The 26950-nt window shown below is 33.2% G+C and overlaps 1 protein-coding gene across 8 annotated transcripts; it reads right to left on the bottom strand.

Moving 5' to 3' along the window:
- Window positions 1-820: 820 nt before the first annotated feature.
- On the bottom strand, window positions 821-14963 carry LOC114186551 (Zincin-like metalloproteases family protein). Of its 8 annotated transcripts, none has more exons than XM_085672687.1 (18): window positions 14798-14963; window positions 14333-14584; window positions 13540-13591; window positions 12938-12990; window positions 12304-12358; window positions 11090-11228; window positions 10936-10990; window positions 10462-10684; window positions 9520-9615; window positions 7625-7744; window positions 7391-7516; window positions 7144-7299; window positions 6283-6399; window positions 4073-4198; window positions 3141-3208; window positions 2112-2247; window positions 1806-1971; window positions 821-1447 (listed from the first exon to the last, which is right to left on the bottom strand). In XM_085672687.1, the coding sequence occupies exons 2-18, from the start codon at window positions 14509-14511 to the stop codon at window positions 1176-1178; spliced, it is 2139 nt and encodes a 712-aa protein (XP_085528813.1). In that variant the 5' UTR covers window positions 14512-14584; window positions 14798-14963; the 3' UTR covers window positions 821-1175. The 8 variants fall into 8 exon arrangements, with proteins under 8 accessions (XP_085528813.1, XP_027930298.2, XP_085528839.1 ...); XM_028074497.2 differs by having other exon boundaries at window positions 13540-13621; window positions 14798-14962; XM_085672713.1 differs by lacking the exons at window positions 12304-12358; window positions 12938-12990 and having other exon boundaries at window positions 14798-14962.
- Window positions 14964-26950: the final 11987 nt, after the last annotated feature.

Consider the following 26950-nt stretch of genomic DNA (forward strand, 5'->3'; position numbering starts at 1 on the left):
TTGGACTAAAATCATGCGAAAGTTCACATCAATGTATTACTCACTTATCACCTACCGATATAAAATAAGATTTTTTGTGAAATTAAGGTTTTCTTTTATCCACTTTGGTATATATGTTTTGATATAGAGGATATGTAAACACATATATTAAAAATCACATTGTCATATATATTTGATATCATCAATAAAGAGATATAAAAGTGAGTTTATCTCACTATAATAAAAACATGAAGATATTTATAACCTTTTCTAGATATTTATTGTATTCGTTCAATATGAGACTTGTCTTGTATTTCTCATTAGAGAAAATAATGAACTTCAATTCAAAACTTTAGACAACGTAGATTCTCTTGACAAAGATCTCACTCTTTCCTCTTTTCCTTTTCTTGTTTAGATTTTCTTTATAAGAATGTGAGACGGATTCATATTATTTTTAAAAAGGAAGAACTTCTATGTTTTGCTTACCTTACCTTCAACATTTTTTTTCATTCTGCTGTCTTTTGATTGATCCTTTTCAGATCTTCATCAATTGATGCATATCTTCGGACGTTAGAAGGCAAAGACAGTTCAACTACAAGTAGTTCTCACCAAAACATTTGACACTAGGTTTAACTTAAAAGATTATCACACAAAAAAAAATAATTAAATTGAAAGAGGGAAGCGTGAGAGAATGTGACCTTACAATATAACATATTATTCCGACAAGGTTGATATCCTTTGTCATCTCCGATTTGCATTATCTCCAAATGGCATAAAAAAAGAAAAAGAAATAGAAAGGTGTAGAAAGACTAAACCAAAAGGTACTCCAGAAGCAAACTCATAAGAAAATAAAGAACACCTATTATTTAATAAAATTTAGAGTACTATGCTGCCACCGATTACAACGTTCTATAATACCATACCAAACAAGTTCATCAATGCAATATTAGGATATTTGTCAGGCTTAGATGTGCCGTGTAGAATTGTTTCTTCACTTCAATTCTTTATATGTGAGTGCATATGTAATTGACACTTGAAATTGTGCCTTAAGTCAAAATTGGATCCTCTCGTTTTTTTCATATGATAGGGTCGTGTGAGCAAAAATATTAAGACCCCAAAACAAATTTTGACACGATAGTTTGAATGGTACAACTGTTTGAGTGGTAGCTAGTTGATTCAGTCCTATTTCCTAAAAATCACAACAAATGGACCTGCCTAGGATATTCCTCAACCAGCTTCATTTCATCACAAAGACATGAAATATCAGGCATTATCCCTCCATCTTGATACCTGTATATTCCATCTCCCAGTAGATCATTTAACAATGCATCTGGTTCTCTGGCTCCTCCATGCTGTAAGAATTTTGTTCTTAAAGCCAATCCTGTAGTTGATGAAAGTGGATCTTCCTCGCACAGTTTCTTCCATATGGTTGCAGCAAAACACTTAGCATACAAATAGCTATAATAACCTGCACAATAAATATATTAAGTATCGACCGAAACTTCAAAACGTCAATAAATGGAGAAATTCAAGTTGAAGTCAAACACTTTTTGGTGGCATCCATTGGATAAATGTAACTTCTACCATCATAAGTGTCAGGTTATTTAAAACAAATAACATTGGATCATTATTCAAAATTAAAATTCAAAATATGCAGCCTATACACGAAGTGCGACAATGAACACAATTCACCCAAAGGAAATCAGGCACCTTCTAATTCAAAACTAATGAGTTCTGTCATTCTCACACGACTGTTTATTGAGATTTTAGTATGCTAAACATCGCTAATACAAGGAATTTTAAGAAAATTAAGACTTTGGACACACCTGCACCATAATTAAGAAGATGACTGAATCGGGTCTCCCAATGTGTGCCTTCCACATGTCCATAATTGGTGTGCTCTCTTTTCAGTTCGGCGACAACAGAACTAATGTCACCATGAGGGAGTGGCTGCTCTCCAAAAAGTGTCAGGTCAACAAGAGCATAGAAGATCTGACAAAATAAGACAATTAAAGTGTTAAACAATGTAAACTATTTATCCTTCATAGTCAGAAAAATCAAGTTATGCTTATGCACTCACAACCAATGCGTCCTCTACACAGGCATGAAAAGAAAAGGAAAATATAAAAAACCTGACGCTGCAGTTCAGTTGCAGCAAACATATCTCTGGCACCCTGCATTGACTCAACCAACTTCTGAGGAATTTCTTCGCCAGTTGAATAGTGTGTAGCAAATTTTCTCAAAACTCGATAATCCCATGCATAGTATCTGTCATGAAAAATAATACTTATATCAGCAGTTAGGTGTAACCAAATTTATTCAGAAGCAACTCTCGCCCTTCTAAATTATCAAATGATGATACCCCAAATATCTGCAATATTACAACATTCCCTTCAAGTTAGTAAATGTATATCAATCATTCCCAACTTGCCAATACATTCTTGAAGTCTAGCAATGGGGAGTTGATGAGGACATGGATGAAGAGGAGATCACTCAAGAGCTTGAAGAGAGAGTCGTTACCAGAACCAGATCTAAAGAACGAACAAAGGAAAGACTCCAAGAAGTAAACAACAATTATCAAGGAAGAATCACTCACTAGGGAGATGACAAGAGACCTTGGAGAGAACATCAAGAATACCGGTCTCCATAGTATAAGAAATCTTTGCTTGTATAAAGAAAATATTCATTTTTTAAAATTTTTACAAATTAATAGTTTTGTTTGGTTTCTAAGACTTCATGACAAATTGATTGATCACACTAACATGACCTTTCTATAAGACATCTTTCTCATCTTGTACTGGTGGATGTTGACATTCCAATTGCAGATCCCAATTGAAGATCGAAGAATCCCGGAATGTCATGGTTAAACTTTGAAAGTTGAAATTTCAGGGACTCACTTGAAGATGATGGTGAATGCAAAGGACTAAATCAGGGTTTCATTAAAAAGTTAAGATACCAATGTAACACAGCTTTACAAGACTGAGATTATATTAGCTTAATTCTGCAAAATCAAACCAAAGTACATACACCATAGAAAATTAGGCACTTGCACAGCGAGTATCATTCAATTAAACAATTCATGCAAAACTTTTATATTTTATTACCACCCCGATTTCAGGGTTAAGACTTAAAGAATATAATTCTTGATGCATTCTACTCACTCAAACAGGTTGGATGGTATTTCAGCAAAATCCAGAACCGCTCTGGTGCCTGAAAAGTGCTGGTAGTCCTACAATGAGAACATGGGATCATCTCATTACAAAAATGACAGCAGTAACTACTTTTCGAAGATTATGAAAAAATGTTTGCAAAGGTATTTTAGTTCAGTAAAGAATATAGTAAGAGAGTCCAAATAATTCGAACTTCAAAATGATTTTAAAACAAATGTTACGTTAGTAAAGATTAACTCAATTTGTTAAAACCATGTTCATACTGGTGCCTTCAAAATATATGGTGAGGAAGAAATTTGACTTCTATAAATATTACTATCAAATTTTGAGAGAGGGAGAAAAATATTCTTATATTATTGATCTAACTGAAATGAAATGATATAAAGATGATGAATCCCTGTAACGTTACATCAGACAATCATCAAGGCCGAATGTCAGTTACAACTGCCTATTAGTGCAATATGCGAACTCGTGAATGAAGAGTAAAAGAGAAGACATTATCATTAAATGAACAAGGGCAGGGTAGATCTTATTTATTATGTATTTTTCTGTTATTTACACGATAAGATGAAATTTCTCATATATTGTAGTTATTTATAATAGTAACCAGGTAGGTAATAACTTGTATAAGTTTGTAAACAGGTTATTAATAAATCCCTAAAATTAGGGGATTGGTTTTACAACATTATCACATGCTCAAGGGATTGGACATCCTTACAGCTTAATTATAACACAGTTATCGTAGAGATATCACAAAAGTAAAAGTAGTTAACCTTGAAAACTGATAATATATTTATATTATTAACAATTGATTTGTATGGTGAATCCAACTTGCACAAATGTTTATCTTTGATTCTAACACGTCACACAGCTTTGTCCTTATTTTGTAATGCTACTATTTCTTCATAAGTTCAAGAGGATACCGTTCTTGAAAGCAAAGAATGAAGAGCATGTCCAAACTCATGAAATAGAGTTTCTACTTCCCAATGACTGAGCCTTACAGCTGACGGATTTTGAGATCCCGAAAAGTTACAAACAAGAGCTACAATCTGCAAAATCATCAGAATCGAGCATAAATAAGAAGAATAAGAAGTCTGCCTCCTCTATGGTGAACACAATAAAAATGTGTTTAAAATGACCATTGTGCATTGATATTTGTCAAAAAAAAAAGGAAAATGTCATTATGAAAAAACTGATTGAACACAGTGACTTAGTCAGAAAAATATGTTTAAAATGAGCATTGCACATTTATATTTGTCTAAAAGAGGAAAATGTCTTTCTGGAAAAACTCATTGAACAATAACACACAGGTCTAGGAAAACCTGTACAGTTCATTCTTAAATTTACTGCCTAAGTACCCTTAAACAGTTCAGTGATGCTAAGTGACGAGATAAAAAATATGGTAGCTTTTTCTTGAAGTTCAAAAGTAAATGTTACGTTCAACTCCAAAAAAGTACAGTTTGAAAATGTTATAAACACATCACATATTTGGTAAATAAAAGTTTATGGTGCATAGATAGGTAAGAAGTGCTAAAACGGAGATTCAATTACTTACCACACAATAGGTAAAAAATGAATATGATGCCAATAAAGAATGGCATTTATGTTCACTTAAACTTGAGTTTATTGGTAACAAAAGCTTACATTTGTTTTCACCATCATTTCTACAAATAAATATGCACTTGAGATGAAAATTTAATAAACTAAAAAGGAGAGTTTTCTATGAATTGCATGAGTTGTTTTTCACCTGGCATGTTGATATTTGGTCATATAGCAAAAAACAATTTGTCTCAAGAACTAAAAAGAATTGAACTATAACCTAAAACATTATAAAACATCCTAATGTTTCCTATGTTTCATAAATTCCTATTGTTTCTCATAGAATGGGATAAATGTTCATTCAGAGCAACAGTCCTTGGAGATTGTTCATGTTTTGTAATTCAGGAAAACAACTACTGCCTAAGTTTTCCGGTTGAATTGATTTTTATCTAACCCGTTTTCTTTGTTTTTGTTGAGAGGTTTGATAGGAGCATTCAAGAATGTAGTATTAGGTAAATTCATATTGGCAATGGGATACATAATTAATCAACTTATGCATCCCAAGTAAAGGGTACTTTTGTCTTCATGAAGTAATGATAGGAAACTAAACAAGTTTCGCAAAATCTTTACATATACCAAATCACCTTATCTTTCTCGACTATTTGTGGTTTCCTCTCCACATAAGAGGCAGTGATATTTTCTTTATTTATTATTGTTATTTAATGTACTTTTTTGGAGCCTATATAAAGACATTGTCATGCCTTCTATAATGACAACAATCACTTATTGAATAAAAGCTTTAAAGATATTCTCTTGTGTTCCATGCTTCTTTGCGCATGAGCTTTACTTAGTTGCTATAATCCCATATTCCTTCTTGTCAAATGTCACATATCGACTGATTATCACTTTCTTTGTCTTTAGATTGTGTAGTTTGTATGCCTTTGAATTTTTGCAATATCCAATGAGCAACACTTCTTGTTCTGACAGTGCAAACAGGTCATTCCTTTGATTTTATTCATTAGTTCTGTCAAGTAAGCCGGGTCAATGAAGCTCCAAATATCGTGAGCTCTTTTAAATGGTTAGTCATCAACAACTCCAAATCATTATAATCAAGTTTTCTATCTAGCTCACTCTCTTAATATATATACTCTCTCACATGCACAATATATTTTTTTTTCATTTTCTTATATCTACACATCTTTATCTCAAGTTCACAATAGCAATGTTGGATCTAACCAGCTTTGATACTAATTTGACATCGGTGGGGCATTACTTTGTATGCAAAGACTTTGCAAAACTTGATTAATTTCTATCATGTAGCACAAATATAGGGATATTAAAGTGCTAGGTGTTGAACAGTTCCAGTTAATTGGTGAAAGTGTTCCCTTAGTCTCACATCACATCACCAAGCATCACGTTTTTCCACCAGAAGATGACACATCTCTTCTCTTTTCACTAATATCAGACCACATTAAAAATGGAATAGAAAACTCACATAGAAGGAACTACACGTATGACAAAAAGAGAAAATTATATTTATAGTTAGATGCCTCAATCTGAGTAAGAAACCGGGCATAAGCAAATTTTCACATACTGGAAGCTGGTATTCTGTCTGAGAAATTCTGCGACCCCCTTTTATTGCAAAGTGAGCACAACCAGGATACTTTCCCTTTCTTGAGTATAAATCGAGGTACAAATATCCCAAGTCACCCTGAAATGAGTTTGAATATCAGTGTCTTTGGTAATACATAAATTTAGTAAGGCCCAAAAAAGTATAAGATATTGGTAGAATAAAAAAAATATTAGGACAGCAGAAATACTTAATTAGGAAAGCAAGACAACTAAAGGAGCTCAAAGAGAGAATGGGTGAAAGTACATAAAAAATGAGATTGTGTACTTTGAGCAGTGGTTTAATAAATTACCACTCCTCCCAACAACTATAGTTTGGTGCAGAATCATATAATCCCACCACAGTAAGGCCAATCATCAATTTACTTTATAGTGTGACAAAATTGTGTTTTGAGTAAGAGAGAAGAAATAAAAGAAAATGATGGAAAGTGTAAAAAGAATGAGAGAGTGTTTCTGTAATCTGTGAAAGTCCTTTTGCTAAATTAATTGAAATAGATTTCTCATTTTATATTTTCAGTTGAAAAATGGAAGCTAGGTAGATGATCCTATGTTTGTAGTAAAATACCTGAGAACACAATTGACTATTGTCAAGACTGTGCATTTAAACATGAGATACACTCTCCCATTTAGTATAAGCAAAAAGAAGGTAATGGCATTGGTCGGAGGGCTGACATTCTTTTTTCAAACAAAGGTAGAGAATGTGATAACCGACCAACCCTTGATTTTTAAGAGTCCTTATAGACAAATATTTGACAGTACAAATTAACATAAAGTTAAAACTACAGCAATATAACTAATGACTTAAAAATTTCTTCGCACCAAATACCTCTTCGGGATGATGAAGAGATAGTTTAAGCACATGGGGATCCCAAGATTCATCAGGTGCTAGAGGGATGCTATGAAAGGTTGCACCAAACAATGACTGCACCAGCACCTTCAAACCCTCAATACAGTTCGAGAGAGAAAAATATGAACCTACAACCTGCATACATGATTTTTGGATTTATATGAAAAATACGAACATGGATACTAGAAGTATTGATTATAAACAAAACATGTCACACTTTAATTACCGAAGCATCCAATTTATAAGCAGAGGACTTCATCATTGTCATGTAATAGGTCTCATCCCATGGCCTTAAATCTCCATCACTTTGACGACATTTTTCTCTCTGGAATTTCGTGAGTAACTTATGCTCCTAAGATCATAAGATAAGTAAAAGAGAATGATTCTCAGTTACAGGCACAAGCAACTTTAGCTATTACACCCTCATGCCCAAGAATGTATACCTTGACGGAATCTATACCTCTCTAGTCTTAGGCTTGACCATCTTGCTCATTTCGAGTAAAAATGACATTACAACTTTTGGTGATAAAGCCATGTTAGGCTTAATAGAAAATTCAGCATAAGAACTACACCCCATTATCTGCATCAAATGATCACACAGAAAAATCATTTATGTTACAAATTCAAAATAGAAAAAGAAATAGCTGTCATTAAATACCTACAAAAATCATCAAGCAAAGTAAATAAAAATAAACATCCTACAGTTTTTTGTTGAAAAATAAAATTTTGACCGAAGAGAATTCAAACCTTGCTCAATTGTTGGAGAATACCATAATCTTTCCCTGATTTCATTGTTTCAGTTTCTATTCGTGCAGATTTATAACCCTATAATTTACTTTTCGATTTAAATAATAATTATGACATATAGCATTTAAATAATACGACTTGCAACCAAATATAATTGTATCCACCATGCACTCATTATCAGAAAGTAATATTCAGCTCTTAATGTCCTTTTTCCAAGTATAATTCATAAAACAGAAATATCACATTCTTTTAGCAGTGGGCAAAAGTCTTGTTCGTTTTTACTGTAATCTGTTCATTTGGCTTCTGATATTTATAAAAGAATGCGGATGCTTGTCTCCTCGGGTGTATTTACTTGTAAATCCAACTTTCAGCTCATAACCCACTATCCTATTAGAGATAGCCTTTTTGAACTGTTCAAATCTAGAAAAGAGAGAAACACTGAGGTGAAACCGTGTGTTTCTGAATCAGGACAGGTGCTCTATTTATATTGAGAAAAAGGAATCATACAATAAATAGTGAAAACTTAATATCCTCTAATAACAAAGACATGATATGAGAATAAATAAAAATGTTCCTAATAATACATATATAATCTAGATATTCGTGATTATATAGGATCAACTCCTTATTTCTATAATTATAACTATATTCCTTATTATATAGGATTAAGTCCTTATTTCTATAATCATAACACACCTCAAGCTAGAGCATATAGGTTGTACGTGCCTAGCTTATTACAAATATGATCAATTATCGGTCCTCTAAGAAACTTCATGAACACGTCAGCCAATTATTCATTTGAGATGACAAATCTAGTGGTGACATCAAATCCATCTAAAAATCCCATGAATCACAGGAAGTCAAATACTTTGAACTGATGACATGTTACATATGCAAAGACCTCACCCTGTTTTGTCTCCTAACACAACCATTATCCTTAGTTCTACTTAAGAAATGGGGTTACTCATTTCGGGCTGTCCAGCGTCTCCTTTTCTTTGTAATAAGCTGCTTGGGACTTTTGGAGAATATTAGATTTGTCCTAATAAGTTGCGGGATCAGTTTCTCCTAATGTCAGAGGCTCTGGTTTGCTGAAAGAGGTGAAACTTTTCTTGCAATGTTCTGTCTTTGCAAATTTTAGGTGAATATTACCGGAGAAAGGCAGGAATTTTGAAGTACATTTCTTCAACTATAAACTTTATCTACCAGAGGATTACTTTTTTGGCCACTATTTGGTGTTCAGCTCCTGGTGTATTCAGAACAGTTTTTTTGTTTCACACAAGCACAAAGAGATATGCATGCCCAGTTACAATGTTACGAATTCCAAATTCCAATCTCTTACGTTATAGTTTCCTAATTTGTCTTCTTTTTCTTGAGAGTATTATTTATATTCTCTTTCTACAAACTTTTCTCTTTTTCCTAAATAAAATTCATCTCTACCCAAAAAAAGTAACAGAAGTATCAAATATTTACACAAGCATACAAATGCTGATGGGGATCCAGAAAACATGTTGCATCAAACAGTAACATAGAATAAGAGAGAGAACACTTATGTCATGGCACAAATCAAACTGCTTAAACTGAGTCGGTATGCCTCATGACGATACAGACCTGAGCTAGCTCATGTCGTGCAGATATAAGCCTTTTAAGGACATCAACATTTGCATGTGGAACAGAATTTCCTCGTATATATACCATTTTCCTAACCTGAAAATACAGAGATAAATTGACAGATGTCCATTAGTTAATTACCGTATTAAGCTAGTTAGGTTGAAGAAATAAAGTAAGTTGCCTATAAATAAGAGGGGAAGTTGAGAACAATATTTTTAAATTGAATTTATCATTGAACAGGTTAAAGTACTACTTCAAGGTTCAATGGTCAAACTGCCAGAAATAATATAATGGTTTTACAAAATATATAATGTGGGAACAAAAATACATAACTCCATAATAAGCATTCCAAGTCTCAAGGTTTCACACTAGTTAAGGCCTCAAATGTGTGAAAATGCAATAATGTTAAGTCGATTCAACTATCACGTTTTGTAAGTTCTGAGATTATTAAAATAAAATACTTTTTAACGACTTGGATTTTTGACTAGATTTGCCAGCTTTTGACAGGTAATTTCTGAGGTTCAAATGGATTGAAAATGACCAGTCCACTGATTTTTTTTATTTATTTGGCCAATCTAGTCCATTTTTAAAACATAGGTTAAGAGAGACATCATCATCACAATTGAGAGGAAACTAGAGACTTTGGGCATTAAAAGGTTCAGACCCTTTAAGTTTTGCAGCATTTTATCTGTGCAATTGAGTTTTACCCATTTAAGGGTGGGGAAAAGACAAGTTCAGTCCCTCATGGATCATTTGAGAATACCAGCAGATCGTGAGTACACTAGAGTATTAATACTAGATTGCTTAGAAGATGAGATGTGATTACAAATGTTTTTTGTTCACATGAAGTTACTGGACAGTCCTTAATAGGACTCGTGAGTAATCCTTACAACTATTATCAATATACTAAGTTAAACTTAAAAATCACCGAATAGAAACTACCTCATCATCAGATGAAAATTGTAGTACAGAAGAAAGAGTTTGTGGGTCCGTTGTAATCCGAAATCCTTTCTCTTTAAGGGTGCTCCTGGACCCTGATAAATCCTTGGTTATTAATGATACTGACCGATGTATAGGCTTTACAAGATAATGCAAATTCCTGGGGATGCGAGAAGAAGGATATATATCAACAGTTCCTGGGTCCATGACAATATTCTCGTTGTACCTAACCAGAGCAATAAATTGTAAACCGATCAAACCGTTGAGGAGAATATTAATTAGAGCATAAATTTATGGATTCTGACATCATGGCACCAGTTTACCAAAATAAACAAAAAATAAGGGGAAAAGACAGTAGAAAAATAAACTTATGTTCAGGGAACAGACTGCTTTCACATAAAAGAAAATTATTCAGTTTTCATAACAAGCAACAGAATTGTCACTGCAACCAATGCATCAATATCAGTTAAAACATACTCTCGGCATAGCTGAGAAATTTCAATATTTAGTGTGTTCACTCGATCTAATTTCCCTGCAAAGAAAGCACATAACATAAGAAACAATTTAGAGATAAAAAGTTCCCTACATCTTTATTGTGAGTAAAAGATGATATAAAGAGTAAAATAATTACCAGAGCAGAGATTAATTCCACCCCTTTCAAAGTCAACACGTAAGTTTCTAACTCCCCTCTTAGCTTCCTCAGAAAGCATATGACATTCTTGCTCGGCTTTCTTAATTGCGTCATATAGATCATGATTTGTGTTCAGATACTGCATAGCAAAAGGAGAAAATAATGAGCACAGGTGTTGGAGTTAAAGCTCTGTGTAAGTATATAATGTCTGCATCTTACTTCTAGAACTACAGTGAAGACCAGATCTTCAAAGGTTAAGTTTCCCACATGATTTTTTTCTCAAATCATGATTGATTAGCAAGTTTAATCATATACTATACTTCTTGGTTTAGTGGGTCGTGTGATGTCGAATTGGTTGCTAACTAACTCTGAACTCTACACTTATTTCTGTCATGATTAGAGATATATATGCACTCGTCTTCAATTTAAAGTGCTTCTTCAGGCTTTAAGATCAGACATAACTAATATGTCTTACTTCAGCATTCCAACCAAACCAACTATAATTTTGTCCTTAATGCCATTCTGTTGCTTACATATAGACTTCACAGAAATTAAGCATTTCATCCACTTCAATTCAGATAATAATCCATCCAACAACCTAACCAAATGCCATAGAGATCACCGCAATTAAATCAAATTTGTTGTCCACAACAATATAAACTTGGACAATGATAGATAAATTAAAAAGCAATGTCATAGTTTCCCCGTACTGTTATTCTATTTCCTCAATACTGCTACTTAACGTCAACAACATAAAATAATTAAAACGTGATCTTTGCCTTCAAAATTGTGGGACTACAAAAAGTTCAAGAAGTGTCTCTTTACCGTTCTGCCAAATATACAGAAAATATCTTACAGGGAAAAGATAGTAATACACTTTCTAACATATCCTTTAGAACACAATCCCATTGATTGAAATTCACTAGAAATCACAAAATTTTGCGAGTCCACTCCTGTCATCTGACTAGGTTCACTAAGGATCTACAGTTTTGAGTAAATTTTAACTAATAGTAGAGAGTGAGTTCCTGAACATGGAAGGAACATATAACAAAATTACATGCTATGCCCAAGCACACACACTCAAACTTTGAACACTTTAAGCAACGGAACAACAACAGTACATAATTTTTCATTTTTCTTAGGCTACACTTTTGTTAAGTTAATTAACAATAAACATAAGGAAAACAAACAGTGAGCATCACCGGTCACCTCACATGTAGATATTCATTAATTCTCATCGATGCCTTGCTGGCCTCCTCAACAAACTCTCTGATTTACCAAAAAAAAAAACAGAAACATAACTTCAATCATGACAGAAGCATTACAAAATATGATGTCCAAAGATTTCATCAATCATTTACAATAGAAAAATCAACAATGTGCATGAATTAGAAAGAGAAGCCAGTTACTACAACCACTAATAACAATAGTAACAACAATTTACTCTTACATTATTAGTTAGAGTTCACAACTTTTAGTGTAGGACTCTCATTTCTATAACAGTTTCACAACATACTCTTCTCTCTCTCAGAGGTGCATTAACCAAAAAGTTTATTTCTTAAACTATTCTCCTTTTATAGTCAATTCTACTTTTTGTCTCTTTTAATCTATCTTCCTTTATCTCCGTCTTTAAATCCAATAATATTTGTTAAAGAAACTGACAATAGTTAAAAATAACCTTCTTATATCAGAGTTTAAATTGTTTATTGTAAATCCAAAATATAATTTAAACAACAAACATATCTTATTTACAACGAATTATAAATGTTAAACATCACTATCCTGTCAGGGAAAAAGCTAAAATACTACTACTAATAATAATAATAATAATGGTAACAAGAAGAGAACCTGTCAGGGTGGGTATGCCTACACAATTCAGCAGAGTCAACAACAGAGCATACCTGGAAAATGAAACATGCAAATTGCAATACATGTATTCGATAGAGTAAAACAGTGAATACAACAAGCAAAGTACTTATTCTCTCAAGATAGTTGAATCAGGATACCAAGTGTGAAATGAAAAGCCTAGTTTTTGAATCACAAATTGAACCATATTGTGAATATTAAGATTCATGATAAATAATAAAACTAGCACACGTATACATGCACGAATGTGTGTGTATAAAACCACAAATGCAACAAAGAAAAGCACAAACCCATAACCAATAACTTAAACATAACTATATAGCATCATTCTAACAAAAAGAAACACAAGAAATGAAGAAAAAAAAACATGCATATTAACATACCCTAAACAAAATAAAAAATAACAAACAAAGGAGGAGTTGTAAAATCTCCCATGACACCACTTAATCATCTACACCTGAGTTTTAAAACAAGGCAATATAAATTTTGAAAGCATCCAATTCACAGCACCAAGCTTCCAAATCTTCCAAATTGGTGGGAGTTTATCAACCACCATGTCAGTTATTCTCAGTAGAATAACTTACAGTGTCAGAAATCTCATCCATTGCTCGCATCACTTCAGCAGCTGGCTGTTTCCTACAAATGTAACTGATGAGTTCTCCAGACCTAGCAATCCACAAAAATAAAAATCAACCATGTGGTCATGGCACCACTTAGTAGCAAGTGCAACTGTTTGACACTTTGGTTGCTAACGAACAAAACAAATGCGCATTTATCATTACAACCAGATAGAAATGTGTGCAACAATTGACCGTTACAGCCAATTATCAACAATTTCACAAACGGCAATGCATAATGAGAGAATTTGTTTCAATAAACTCCCTCGGGTCTAATCTAGGAAAGGTTGTTTTTCTATTCATTTGTCATTTTTAAAAGTCAGGACAGCATTAATTACTCTTTTGACAACAATTACATCCTTCCTCTTCACCTAATTTTTATCTAATTTACATATATAATCAAAAAACAAACATTCCAATTCTTGGTTTATATAACAAAACCTTAAACCACATATACAAAAGAACGAAATGAGAATATCTGAATTTTATAGCAGTAGCAATAGTAATTGAGTGTAGACTATTTTACATTTTGTAGGTTATATAATGAAACAAATGCTCGTTTATCAAGTACATGTGCGACAATTGGCTAGTACAATGAATTACCAACAATTTAACACACTTTCATGCATAATAAGAGAAAATACATATCAAACTTAGCACAATACAAACGCTGAAACACACGCATGCCTGCATTAGTATTAGTTTAAGCAGTAGCAATAATATTAATTGAGCGAGGAATATGATTCGATGAGATATATACCTTTGAATGGCTTCGTCGACGAAGGATTGAAAGCCTTTTGCGGTCTTCAAATGAGGGAAGCCATAGAGACCGGTAGGAGCAGAAAACGCACGAACAGGGACAGAGAGAGCACTCCGTTTCTTCGAATGGAAAATCAACGAAGTACCTCTGCTCACCACTTTCCACATCGCACCGTTCATGCTGCTAGCTCACTGCACTCGTTCAAAACGCTGCGCACGCATATGCTTAAATATGCCGACTGTAACCCACCCACTGAGCCCAAAACATCCGACCCAAAACAAAAAAACATTAAAAGGATAAGAATAAGCAAAATGATTATGTGAGAAAGAAAATTTGACAAACTTTTTTTACAAAGTAAAAAAATATTGCACGTGTGATAGACAAATGTGAAGGAAATTGAAATGGTGTGGTACACATGACGATGCTTCATAAAATCATAAGGAGAGAGAAAAGAAGTGTTCAAACCTGAATCTGAGTGTGTGCGAGCGAGAGAGAAGTGTGAGAGTGAGAAATGGATGAAGAGAAAAACCAAAATGAAAACAAAACCCCTTTTCTTATTTTCTTGCTATTTATTTATTTGTAGCCTTGAACCATAGGATTGAATCCCCACATGGAAAGAGATGACGATAGAATACAACACACAAATAATAGTGATATCTGTGGGCCCCCTCAATCCCCATCCTCCCAAATGAATGGCTCCCTCCGTTGTGTGATATAGCCAATTTGTGTTAACTTTTGGTATTTCAAGATTTGTAGGTTCAATTTATTTATATATAAATATAAGTAAAATGGTAAGTGTATATTATTATTCATATTTTTGTAAGAAAATAAATCTTTTATTATTATGTAGAAAGAAGTTAATTGAAGGGAGAAAATAGTATAATCAACAATTTTTATTATTATAAATTATAAATATAAAGAATACAAATGAATCAATGTGGTTGTAGGTGAGGTACTATAAAAATTCAATCTTTGACTAAGAGCACACGTCAGTAATAAAATATGGTTGAGATAATTATTGAAAATATATAATTTAATTTCTTAGAAAGATAATCATCAATAAATATTTTGAGGTGATTGAAAAATGTTCAAAATAAAAAATATATATTTAGTTTTATATTTGTAAGAAGCAAATGAGAATATAATATGATAGAATATAACTTTTCTATAATATGGAAATTATATTATTTAAGGGACTAATTCAAGTGTTCTATAATCCTTCTATTTATTGTGTATTTAACATTTATTGTGTATTTAATATTTTAGCATTTATTTTGATATATTACGAGACTTGTGCATTTACGTGCATTCATTTTATAATTCAAATTTTATAGTTTTTTGTAAGACTTGTTCCATTGAGTATTTTTATTTTCCTTATAAAATAAAAATGTTCATGTATATACTCATATTTAGGGTATATGGAATTATTCTCTCAGAATAATAAATATACTTGCATTTATAATTATATTTGTTCTCTTGTAATTTAAAAAATCAATTAAATATTTTAAAAATAAAAATATAAAACACTACAAACAGGCATGTACTCTCAAAGATTTAATATAAAAATGATACATATCTTTGTAATATCAATACAAAAATTATAATAGCATAAATCTCATAGTACAGTATCAAAATTTAAATAAATGAATACTTGAGATTAAAAGTTATACATTTAAGTGTAAAAGAATAATTAAATAGTAAATATAATATTAAAAAGAAATGAAAATAATCAAGTGTTTTATAAATAGTTTATTCAATAAAATGAAATTGAGATTTATATATTCTAAAAGACAATAAAACTGAACTTAAAATATAATATAAGAAAAATTAAAGAAAATGATAAATAAAATTGAGGCATATATGAAAAGCACCTGAGACAAATATGCTCAATCCTCTTATCTAACTTAAAAATTAAATATTATTAATATATTCGAATTGAAACAAATTTAAATAATACTCATTGAGCAAAATATATTTGTCATCTTTATTCTTAATTCTTAATATACAAGTTATTAGTAAGTATCAATATCATTAAAATAATATATATATATATATATATATATATATATATATATTTATACTGGTAAGAAGTAAAAAGTCTGGACACGAAGATACAGTAGGATTGATTATAACTTTTCTATATTAGTTTTATTTGGTTTAATTTATTCTCTCGTTTTGATTGAAAGTATATCATTCTAAGAGATTGTTTAATTCTCAAATGTCTTGTATTTTTTGTTTCATTTGTTGTATACTTAATTTGTTGTCACTTATTTTAATATATTACTAGTTAAAGAGTTCTGCACTTGTGTGTATTAATTTTATAATTCAAAATCTATATTTTAGACAAATGTAAACTATTGAGATATTTATTAACCATCATTATTATTATTAATATCTAATATTATTCATGAGTAATAATGGTTACATTTATAAATGAAAAAAAAAACTGATAAATTAACTATTTTAAAAAGTTCAATATTACTTAATTTAATACATATAATCAATCATATTTATTAGAAAAAAAATGTAGTGAGATGTCCGAAGCAAAATATATTGGTATATACATATATTAACTTCATATACCATTATATAGTTATTAATTTTTTTAAAAATAGATATGAATAAAGTATAAAAATACACATAAAAGTTCTAAATTCCTTTTTCGTATAGAACTTTATAAGGAGTTGTCGAACTATAACAATAACTATTTTGTACATGAATCACTGGTGCATTTTGGTCTTTTTATGGTATCTTATATTTCTCAATTCTTTTGTAAAAGATGTATTTGCAGTGACATTTTTGTAATCTTTTAAACTTTTATGTCTTGGTTCTAAATATTATCGAGGCAGAAAACATTTTATGTCTCGGTTACAATACACCTGAGACATATATTTTTCCAAAATTTTTATGTGATTGAATGAGTTTTTGCCAATAATTAAGAATATGTACTTTGATTAGAAGTGAAAACTTTAACTAAAATTAATCAAGAATGTACTTTTGTTAATTAGCTTTTTGCTTGATTTATAGGTAAAAGAATGGACATGATCAAGGATATAAATATTTAATTGAGAATGTACTTTGGTTAATGGTGAGAACGACAACAAATTAATTGAGAATTTACATTGATTAATTTGCAAATCTACAATAATAATCAATTGAGCAATAATCTTTAGATAATCAATGATGAATTTATTATGAAAAGGCATTAGAATCAATATATTTTTCTTTATCATTATTTTTTTATATCTTATTGAAATAATTATTAAATTTATGTATGTTAGAGTAATTATTAAGTCTAAAATAGGGAGTGGTGTGTGGGGAACTACTTCCAGCTGTACTTATGAGTCTAGTGCACTATATGAGTTGTACCTAGGTATTTAGGTTAGTCTTTTGATCTATCATCTTCCATTGTATCGGTTTTTATCATTATAATTAGAAAGTTATGAGAGGGATCTATTAAGACCCTCCAATTGTGTATTATCCTTTTATTTTCACATGGTATCAGAGCAGGTGGTTTAAGTTTCTCTCGGTCCTGTTTGTGTTGCTCGCCAGCAGTCAGTGGCCGGCGGCGGCTGCCGGAGTCAAGTCTTTCAAAGACTTATGTCTGAAGTATCTTAATGTGCATCTCACTCTGGTTTTTGTTTGGTCTTGTCTACCGACACTTGTTGTCACCGTTCGTGGCTATCCACCGCCATCCGCCATTGTGTGTTACTGTTTACAGTCGTCCACTGCCGTTAAACACTATCCAAAGCTACCAACTGCCATTGTTCATTAAATCGTCGCCGTCTGCCACTATTTCACCGTCGTCCGCCACTATTCACTATCGACCGCCGACCACTGGATTTGGAGTGCCTCTCCGAGCGACAGCCCCCCGGTGTCGGAACCAAACACTCGTCCACGCGTCGCATCTTCTCCACTGCGAACAGGCGCGTGCAGTCCATGCGCCACCTTCTACTGCTCGGAACGTCGGTGAAGTCCAAAAGCCACCCTTGTGAAAGTCCCTCTAGGGTTTTTGGTTTTCCTTTACTGTTGTAGCATTTCCTCACTGTTTACCAAAGTTAACGGTTGAAGGTTGCTCACGGCGTGAAGGGGAGTCTGTTTATGGTCATTATGTCTTCACGAAGTTGCTTTTGCTGCTATGTATATGTTGTTTGTCTTGTCAGCCATGTCGTTCCATACATGTATTGTCTATTTGCCATTGTCCATGCTCGATGGTAATCTTCTAGTCTGTTGCAATTTGTAGCAATCAACCACTGTGTAACATCTCTATTGGAAATTACTTGATTAAAATAAATCAATAAAATAAATAAGAATAGATAAATTCAAATGTTGTACTTTATTATTCCCAAAACACGGGAAAATTTAAAACATTATTAGTCGTGCCATAATTTAAATAACGATTAGTAGTAATTTTATTACAAGTTCCAAAATCCGACAAGACAATGAAAATCATAAGAAAAAACCCTAGCTCAAAATCCCCAAGCTAGCCATCTCTCCACCTCAGGTGTTAGCAGCATCACCTATATCATCAACTGCTCCCGTGTAAAGAATTACAAGATCATCGCCAAACACAAACAGAAAGGGTGAGCTCAAAAGAATATAAGAAACATATTAATTAAATAATATAAATACACCCAATTATATTCTCATATCTGGACCATGGTCACATACTTAATACCCCCAGAGATTTTCAACCTCCAATTTAACAACAAAGTTAGCCATGGACTCAGGATTTCTGATGCTCACACGAACCTACCCGCTCGTAGTCCTACTCTACGGACCTGCCCGTCCGTAGTCCAACACATGTGATCCACTAGCTACGTACCTCCCCGCACGTAGCATCTCTCAATTGTGAGCACGGATCATACGAACCTACCTCGCTCGTATCCCCACAAGAGAGTAAATATGTATGAACCTCCCCGCTCATACCATCACATGTTAATCGCCATCCATGAATCTACCCGCTCATGGCTCAGCATCTCCTAAGGCCTGTCTCGCTTAGGCTAAGCTTTCTCGCCTGAGCGAGCATGCTAACCTGGTTTATCTGTGAAGTCTCGCTTAGGCGAGTCTCTCCTCGCCTGGGCGACATCATCCTTCGTCTAACACCAAAAACTCTCGCCTAGGCGGCGAGTTAAGCACAACACAAAGTTAAGCACGAGGTCTCGCTTAAGCGAGAACCTCTCGCCTGGGCGAAAAGCCTTGTTGCCCAAACATCAACATCCTCGCCTACGCGAGGTGCCCCAAACAAGGTCTCACACCCCTCGATTTCTCGCTTAGGCGAGAGGTACTCGCCTAAGCGAGATAACAGGTCGCCCAAAAACCTGGCACTCCGCCTAAGCGAGTAGCTCGAGCATAACCACAAACCATGGTAAGATAATATGTTTAAAAAAGAAAATACTTATAAATAGTTCAAAAAAATCAATGTAAGCAATCATTCACAAACAATTTCTTTTAAATATTCACAATCATCTAGACCAACTATAAATACTACATTTGAATATTTTCTTGCATCGAATTAAACCTAGAGATTTTGCACCTATCATATGGATCCTAGTAGATTTTGGTATGTGATATCAGGGCTCTACCCAACCCCTCTCATATAACAAGGGTAACTCACCATGAAATGCTAAAAAGGTTCTCTTTCAAACCAATTTTCATCATAAAAACCTCCATCAACTCTCACTACCTAAATATTTTCCTTTATGTGAGTTAAAGTACTAAGTAAAGTTTTGATAATCTCTTATTTGAATCCCAATTCAATACACCCTAACACAACATGATGAAGTACTTTCCTTCTTTAAAAATAATTCCAATTTCATCACAACAGTCATCTATATATCAAAACACTTCCAATTTCATACATTTAATATATTAACTCTTCTCAAAATTAATAAAACATCTTATTTGAAAACCTTTTTCTCATTGAGCGACATCATGAGTATTGGGAGAAATTCCTCCAAAAAATTTGCCAAGTGAGTGTCTCACTCGCCCTATGAATAAGACCATTGGGAGTAATTTTTAGAAATTTGCACGAGTGATAGAGGTCGTACCCCACCAAATTAAAACAGTTAAATGCAGTATGCGAAAGTTGAACCAAATCGTCTCCCAACGACCAATATTTTCGTCCAAAGCTTCAATTTTCATATGAACACAACACTATAACACAAATGGGGGTTGACAGATTCAGTATGTTAATCAACAGATTAAATTAAACGCGACAGTGATTAAAAACGTATCGATATCCTTGATTCAAACACAATTTCACTTATCATATGCCGCCAAATTAACACCTCTGCCTTCTCTCAATCCATTAGATAAGAACTCACTAAGCAAAAGTTACAATCCAGCTTCATTATGCAATTAAGCAATGTACACATCCTTAAATTCGTGACAGTCAAGCTACATACATTAAGCATGAACATAACTTAACCCAAACATATGCAATTACTCTGTAAATTAAGCACAAACAGATTCACCACACGCATTCCCCAAATTCAGAACAAAGAGACATGGCAGATTTCACAAAACAAGCACAACCTCAAAGCTTCATTGCATTTTTCATCAAGGAGTCAATACATGAATTTTGCTAGACATGGAAATGGAACAATTAAGCACTTCAAATCTGAAATCAACAAAACAGAACATCAAAAACCCTAACCTACGAATTGTTGAACGCAAATCAAGAGCAAAAGAGATATTTTAAAGCTTAAATGGAATGAAAAACGCTGTTGTGATATATAAATCCGAAAACCCCATCAATGGGTGATGTTACAAGTCAATAAAATCCACAAAATGAGATGCTCAATCTACCAAATGCATTCAAAACGTAAATCCCACATTGGGTGTTGTCAAATGTGCATACAAATGGCAAAAACTAGTGCAAAAACATAAAAAATGAGTGGAGCACCTCCATGGACACCCACCAAAGCTGGAGAGAGCGAAAATGGAGGTTGGAAAAGAGTGGAGAAGAAGGAGTGCGGTTGGTGCATGCCAAGAGACCTAATTTTCGTGGTCTTGTCAACTCTGCCACCATTATTTATAAAATTGCCACTCTGGCACTCATAATTATAAAAATGTCACTACTGGGCTTCAAATGTGGCCCAATCACTTAGATGACATGGAAATGACGTGAAAATGATGTGGAAATGATGTGGCAACTCTCTTCAACTGAATATTAATGTCCAAGCTCAAAAATTTCTTCACCCAAATACCTAAAAATAATTAAAAACGAAAATTTGGCCAAATAATGTGAAATTAACCCAAATTCAGAACAGTGGCCCAATAAAGCCCAACAGATGAAAACACACTAAAGATAAACAATTAAGCACTGAACAAATATCAAATGGGTACACAAAGGCTAGTGGAATGGAGGAAAATGATGACTCATCAACGAGTAAGGCACACATACTTCTTTAACTTTCAAATAAAATGCTATCGCTCAGCAAGAGATTCACTGACCTAACAAATGGAGCTTCCCCCTACAAAATTGAGTTCGTGTTGTTTAACAAGTAAATCACTCGCCCATCGTGTATGCATAATTCGTAGTTCATACATATTTGTGAATAAATTCAACCGACCCCAACAAGTGTTTTTCTTTCCTCATACAAGCCAAAACAAGTTATATCAGTTCAAAATATACCAATCAAAATCACTTGATCCAAATTTACAAATCCTTGAAACAAACCCCACCAAACCCCAAATACACGTGTATCGTTTTTACCTAAATCATCAAATTAACCTTTTCATTAATTTACATTATCAAACAAGCAAAATCACATCATTCATTAGATTCAATCACTCTCAATCGAAAATTCGACAACAATCTTCAACAATACAATATATTTTAAATATTTCATTCCCTTACCTGACTATGAGCTAAAATACTACTACTACTACTACTAATAATAATAATAATAATAATAATAATAATAATAATAATGGTAACAAGAAGAGAACCTGTCAGGGTGGGTATGCCTACACAATTCAACAGAGTCAACAACAGAGCATGCCTGGAAAATGAAACATGCAAATTGCAATACATGTATTCGATAGAGTAAAAAAGTGAATACAACAAGCAAAGTACTTATTCTCTCAAGATAGTTGAATCAGGATACCAAGTGTGAAATGAAAAGCCTAGTTTTTGAATCACAAATTGAACCATATTGTGAATATTAAGATTCATGATAAATAATAAAAATAGCACACGTATACATGCACGAATGTGTGTGTATAAAACCACAAATGCAACAAAGAAAAGCACAAACCCATAACCAATAACTTAAACATAACTATATAGCATCATTCTAACAAAAAGAAACACAAGAAATGAAGAAAAAAAAACATGCATATTAACATACCCTAAACAAAATAAAAAATAACAAACAAAGGAGGAGTTGTAAAATCTCCCATGACACCACTTAATCATCTACACCTGAGTTTTAAAACAAGGCAATATAAATTTTGAAAGCATCCAATTCACAGCACCAAGCTTCCAAATCTTCCAAATTGGTGGGAGTTTATCAACCACCATGTCAGTTATTCTCAGTAGAATAACTTATAGTGTCAGAAATCTCATCCATTGCTCGCATCACTTCAGCAGCTGGCTGTTTCCTACAAATGTAACTGATGAGTTCTCCAGACCTAGCAATCCACAAAAATAAAAATCAACCATGTGGTCATGGGACCATTTAGTAGCAAGTGCAACTGTTTGACACTTTGGTTGCTAACAAACAAAACAAATGTGCATTTATCATTACAACCAGATAGAAATGTGTGCAACAATTGACCGTTACAGCCAATTATCAACAATTTCACAAACGGCAATGCATAATGAGAGAATTTGTTTCAATAAACTCCCTCGGGTCTAATCTAGGAAAGGTTGTTTTTCTATTCATTTGTCATTTTTAAAAGTCAGGACAGCATTAATTACTCTTTTGACAACAATTACATCCTTCCTCTTCACCTAATTTTTATCTAATTTACATATATAATCAAAAAACAAACATTCCAATTCTTGGTTTATACAACAAAACCTTAAACCACATATACAAAAGAACGAAATGAGAATATCTGAATTTTATAGCAGTAGCAATAGTAATTGAGTGTAGACTATTTTACATTTTGTAGGTTATATAATGAAACAAATGCTCGTTTATCAAGTACATGTGCGACAATTGGCCAGTACAATGAATTATGAACAATTTAACACACTTTCGTGCATAATAAGAGAAAATACATATCAAACTTAGCACAATACAAACGTTGAAACACACGCATGCCTGCATTAGTATCAATTTAAACAGTAGCAAATATATTAATTGAGTGAGGAATATGATTCGATGAGATATATACCTTTGAATGGCTTCGTCGACGAAGGATTGAAAGCCTTTGTCGGTCTTCAAATGAGGGAAGCCATAGAGACCGGTAGAAGCAGAAAACGCACGAACAGGGACGGAGAGAGCACTCCGTTTTTTCGAATGGAAAATCAACGAAGTGCCTCTGCTCACCACTCTCCACATCGCACCGTTCATGCTGCTAGCTCACTGAACTCGTTCAAAACGCTGCGCACGCACCTGCTTAAATATGTTGACTGTAACCCACCCACTGAGCCCAAAACATCCGACCCGGACCTGGACCGAAAGTATGCAAAACAAAAAAACTAAAAGGATAAGAATAAGCAAAATGATTATTTGAGAAAGAAAATTTGACAAACTTTTTTTACAATTTTTTTACGAAGTGACGTGACTTTTATTAATTAAATTTTCTAGGGAAAAAAATATTGCACGTGTGAGAGACAAATGTGAAGGAAATTGAAATGGTGTGGTGCACATGACGATGGTTCATAAAATCATAAGAAGTTCTCACGCCTGATTCAAAATCTTGCTGCTTTACCAAAATCACATTCTCGGTGCAGATCAAAATTTTTCAATCCCACCTGCACAAAAGCCTTTGGTCTCCACCGATGGTTCACGAAATTGCAGTAGAACCAACCCTTCATCGATAGAGAACACGAAATCCCTTTCTCACGACTGATTCAAAACCCTCTGACAGTACTTTACCAAAACCACTTCATCGCTGCAAATTCAAAATCCTTTGTCTCACCTCCACGAAAGTCGTTGATCACACTCAATCCTTCCTCCCACGGTGCTTCACCAAATCGCAGTAGAACCAATCCCAATGTGGTTGATGGAAAACCCTTCGTCATTCGTTGGAAGTGGAAAGCATTAAAGTTGGAGGTTAGCTTTTTCGATTCAAAAGCATTTTGGGGTTTAGGGTTTCGATTGAGAAAAAAAAAAGCAATTTCTTATTCACAAAAAAAAATATATTTGCATGAAAAAACTACGTATAAAGGATACGAATATGTCCAATGCCACGCAACCTATGGCATCCAAAAGCCATGCCATATTATCTCTGATGCTTTCCCATTCGGTGGTTCTTACAAGAATATTGCACACATGACAAAATAGCAGAGGAGTTAGAATATTGCTTAATTTCCTTTTCTCTATATATTAATTCAAATTTATTTGATGGCAGGACCAAAAGAAAATTGTGAAACAACTTGATGATGAAATAAAGGTACTTGAGTATTCTATCGGTTGCTTCTAGGCCTTATGCAACAAGTATATTAAATGTGAATACTTGGTCAATCTGTCCTGATTTCTTAATTTATTTGGTCTTTTGCTTTTTTTCCAAATGTGTGGCACTTTGTTAAATAATAATAGAGGAATGTTAGCAACACTCTTTTAAACATTGTTGTAATATATTGTGCTACTATGTTTTTTTTCCTCTGAAGTGCGCATGGTGGAATGCTACTGCAGAGATTTCTCCAAAGTCATGGCTTCAAAGATGGTGCACACTTGATGCCAGTTTCAATTGAAGGTTTAGTTTTTCTCTTGTATGGGTTTTGATCGAGAATGAAGTGAGATTATTATTCGCCATATATGGTGACACTCTTCCTCTTATCTTTGAGAGGCTCTTGAAGGATCTATCTAGTGTCGCTTGTTAGCATATGAAGTACAACAATAGTTGATATCTCAAAGCAGTGAGATGACCATATTATCTTGGATAGTGAAACAATATAATGTGGCGTGTGTTGATATAAAACACATTTTACGAATTAAATTTTGTATGGTAATCATGTGGAAAATTATATGTAAATATGTGTTATTAGCAAAATTGGTTTATTTTACTAACCATGGTAGCATAAAAATGCTTATTGGCAATAATTTTGTTAGTCGAATTAATTATTCCATTTTCTTGCACCATTAACCATGGCAAGTGACACACTAATGCATGTGTTTTTTTCATAAATTTGGTTCTGCATTTGCTGCCATATTTGAAAGTTGTCTAAAATCATATGTCTGGGTTGTTGATGTTGTTACAAGTAGAATTTTGGTTCATTCATCATCACTTGAGAAGAATTTGAGTTGGTGTGCACATTTCTTCCTTATGTCGCAATGGTTAAGCGAAAGCTGCCAAACTAGGCTGAAAACAAGATAAGTTTGAATTTCTCACAAAATTTTTGTCAACATATTTTTGAATTCAAAATAATTTTTTATTTTATTAAATGTTTCTTTATAGATTCAGGTTTGTGATTTTGTTAAAATACAATATATTGTTCACGTGGACTGTGTACTAAGAGATATACATTGTTCAAAGGTAGAAGGTACACCTTTCAAATGGTGTTTGCAAATGGATAGGCCTCTGAATATCTCAAAATTGTTGTTGATGGAAATGCTAAGGAGATGGGTTCCAGAATTTAAAGGTTTTTGTGTAATGCAAAACCTAGTCCCACTTAGGTGTGTTGATGTTTGCATGTACTTAGGATTGAGTGTAGTAGGTGATGAAGTTCAATTTGATGACGAAATATATGGGGAACTTGGATCATTGTTTGATGGTGAGGCCGTAACAATTAAAACTATAACTAAGAAGATCAAATCCATGGTAAGTAGCGATGAGGTGGATGATGTGGATGGTGTTTGTCGGTTATATATATATATATATATATATATATATTGATGTGTTTTGTTGTTTTATTTTTCCCTACTACCTCTAGTAGAATAAGAGCATTACCTTTCAAATTGTTGGATAACATTGCATCACTAAGCAACTATAATTGGGGTGGTGTCGTTTACACTTTCCTTATTGATGCCATAAGTCTGTCATATAGGGTTTATGTGCAACAACAAAATAAGCATGCCATTAGCATAGTTGGAGGAGTTTTGATTTTGCAACTTTGGGCTGTGGAACATCTTTCCTTATGTGCTGTTGAATGGGTTTGTTGTTTCTCCAGAATTTTGGAATGGCCAACATTGACCATAAGGACAGGGAACATTGAGTTTGCATTTCAAAATAATTAGGTTTTTAATGTCCATCTTCAATTATAGTGGTTTACAATGTTGTTAAATATTTTGTCATTAGCTTTAATCATACTTGAGTAATGTATTCATTTGTAGATTGTTTGGGAATGGTCTATAACCAAAGAACACAAAAGAAATGTTATTTTGAGGATTGCGTTGAATCTCCGTGAAGGAGGAGTGATGGATGAAGAAGTTGATGACGTTCAATCCAACCCAAAATCTCCCATTTATGCAAAACAAAAATTGAAAATTAATAACA

Source organism: Vigna unguiculata, chromosome 1 (assembly GCF_037176805.1).
Source record: "Vigna unguiculata cultivar grain cowpea cultivar isolate G323 ecotype 2 chromosome 1, ASM3717680v1, whole genome shotgun sequence".
Classification (NCBI taxonomy): Eukaryota; Viridiplantae; Streptophyta; class Magnoliopsida; order Fabales; family Fabaceae; genus Vigna; species Vigna unguiculata.

Bases quoted from the DNA above. Each gene is read 5' to 3' on its own strand.
- LOC114186551 (XM_028074497.2), bottom strand. From the start codon at position 14,511: ATGAACGGTGCGATGTGGAAAGTGGTGAGCAGAGGTACTTCGTTGATT. The intron at 10,685-10,935 runs GTATGTTTTAAC...TGCTCTGGTTAG, and splicing joins ATTTCTCAGCTATGCCGAGA to GTACAACGAGAATATTGTCA. The intron at 7,517-7,624 runs GTATAGATTCCG...TTATGATCTTAG, and splicing joins TCAAGCCTAAGACTAGAGAG to GAGCATAAGTTACTCACGAA.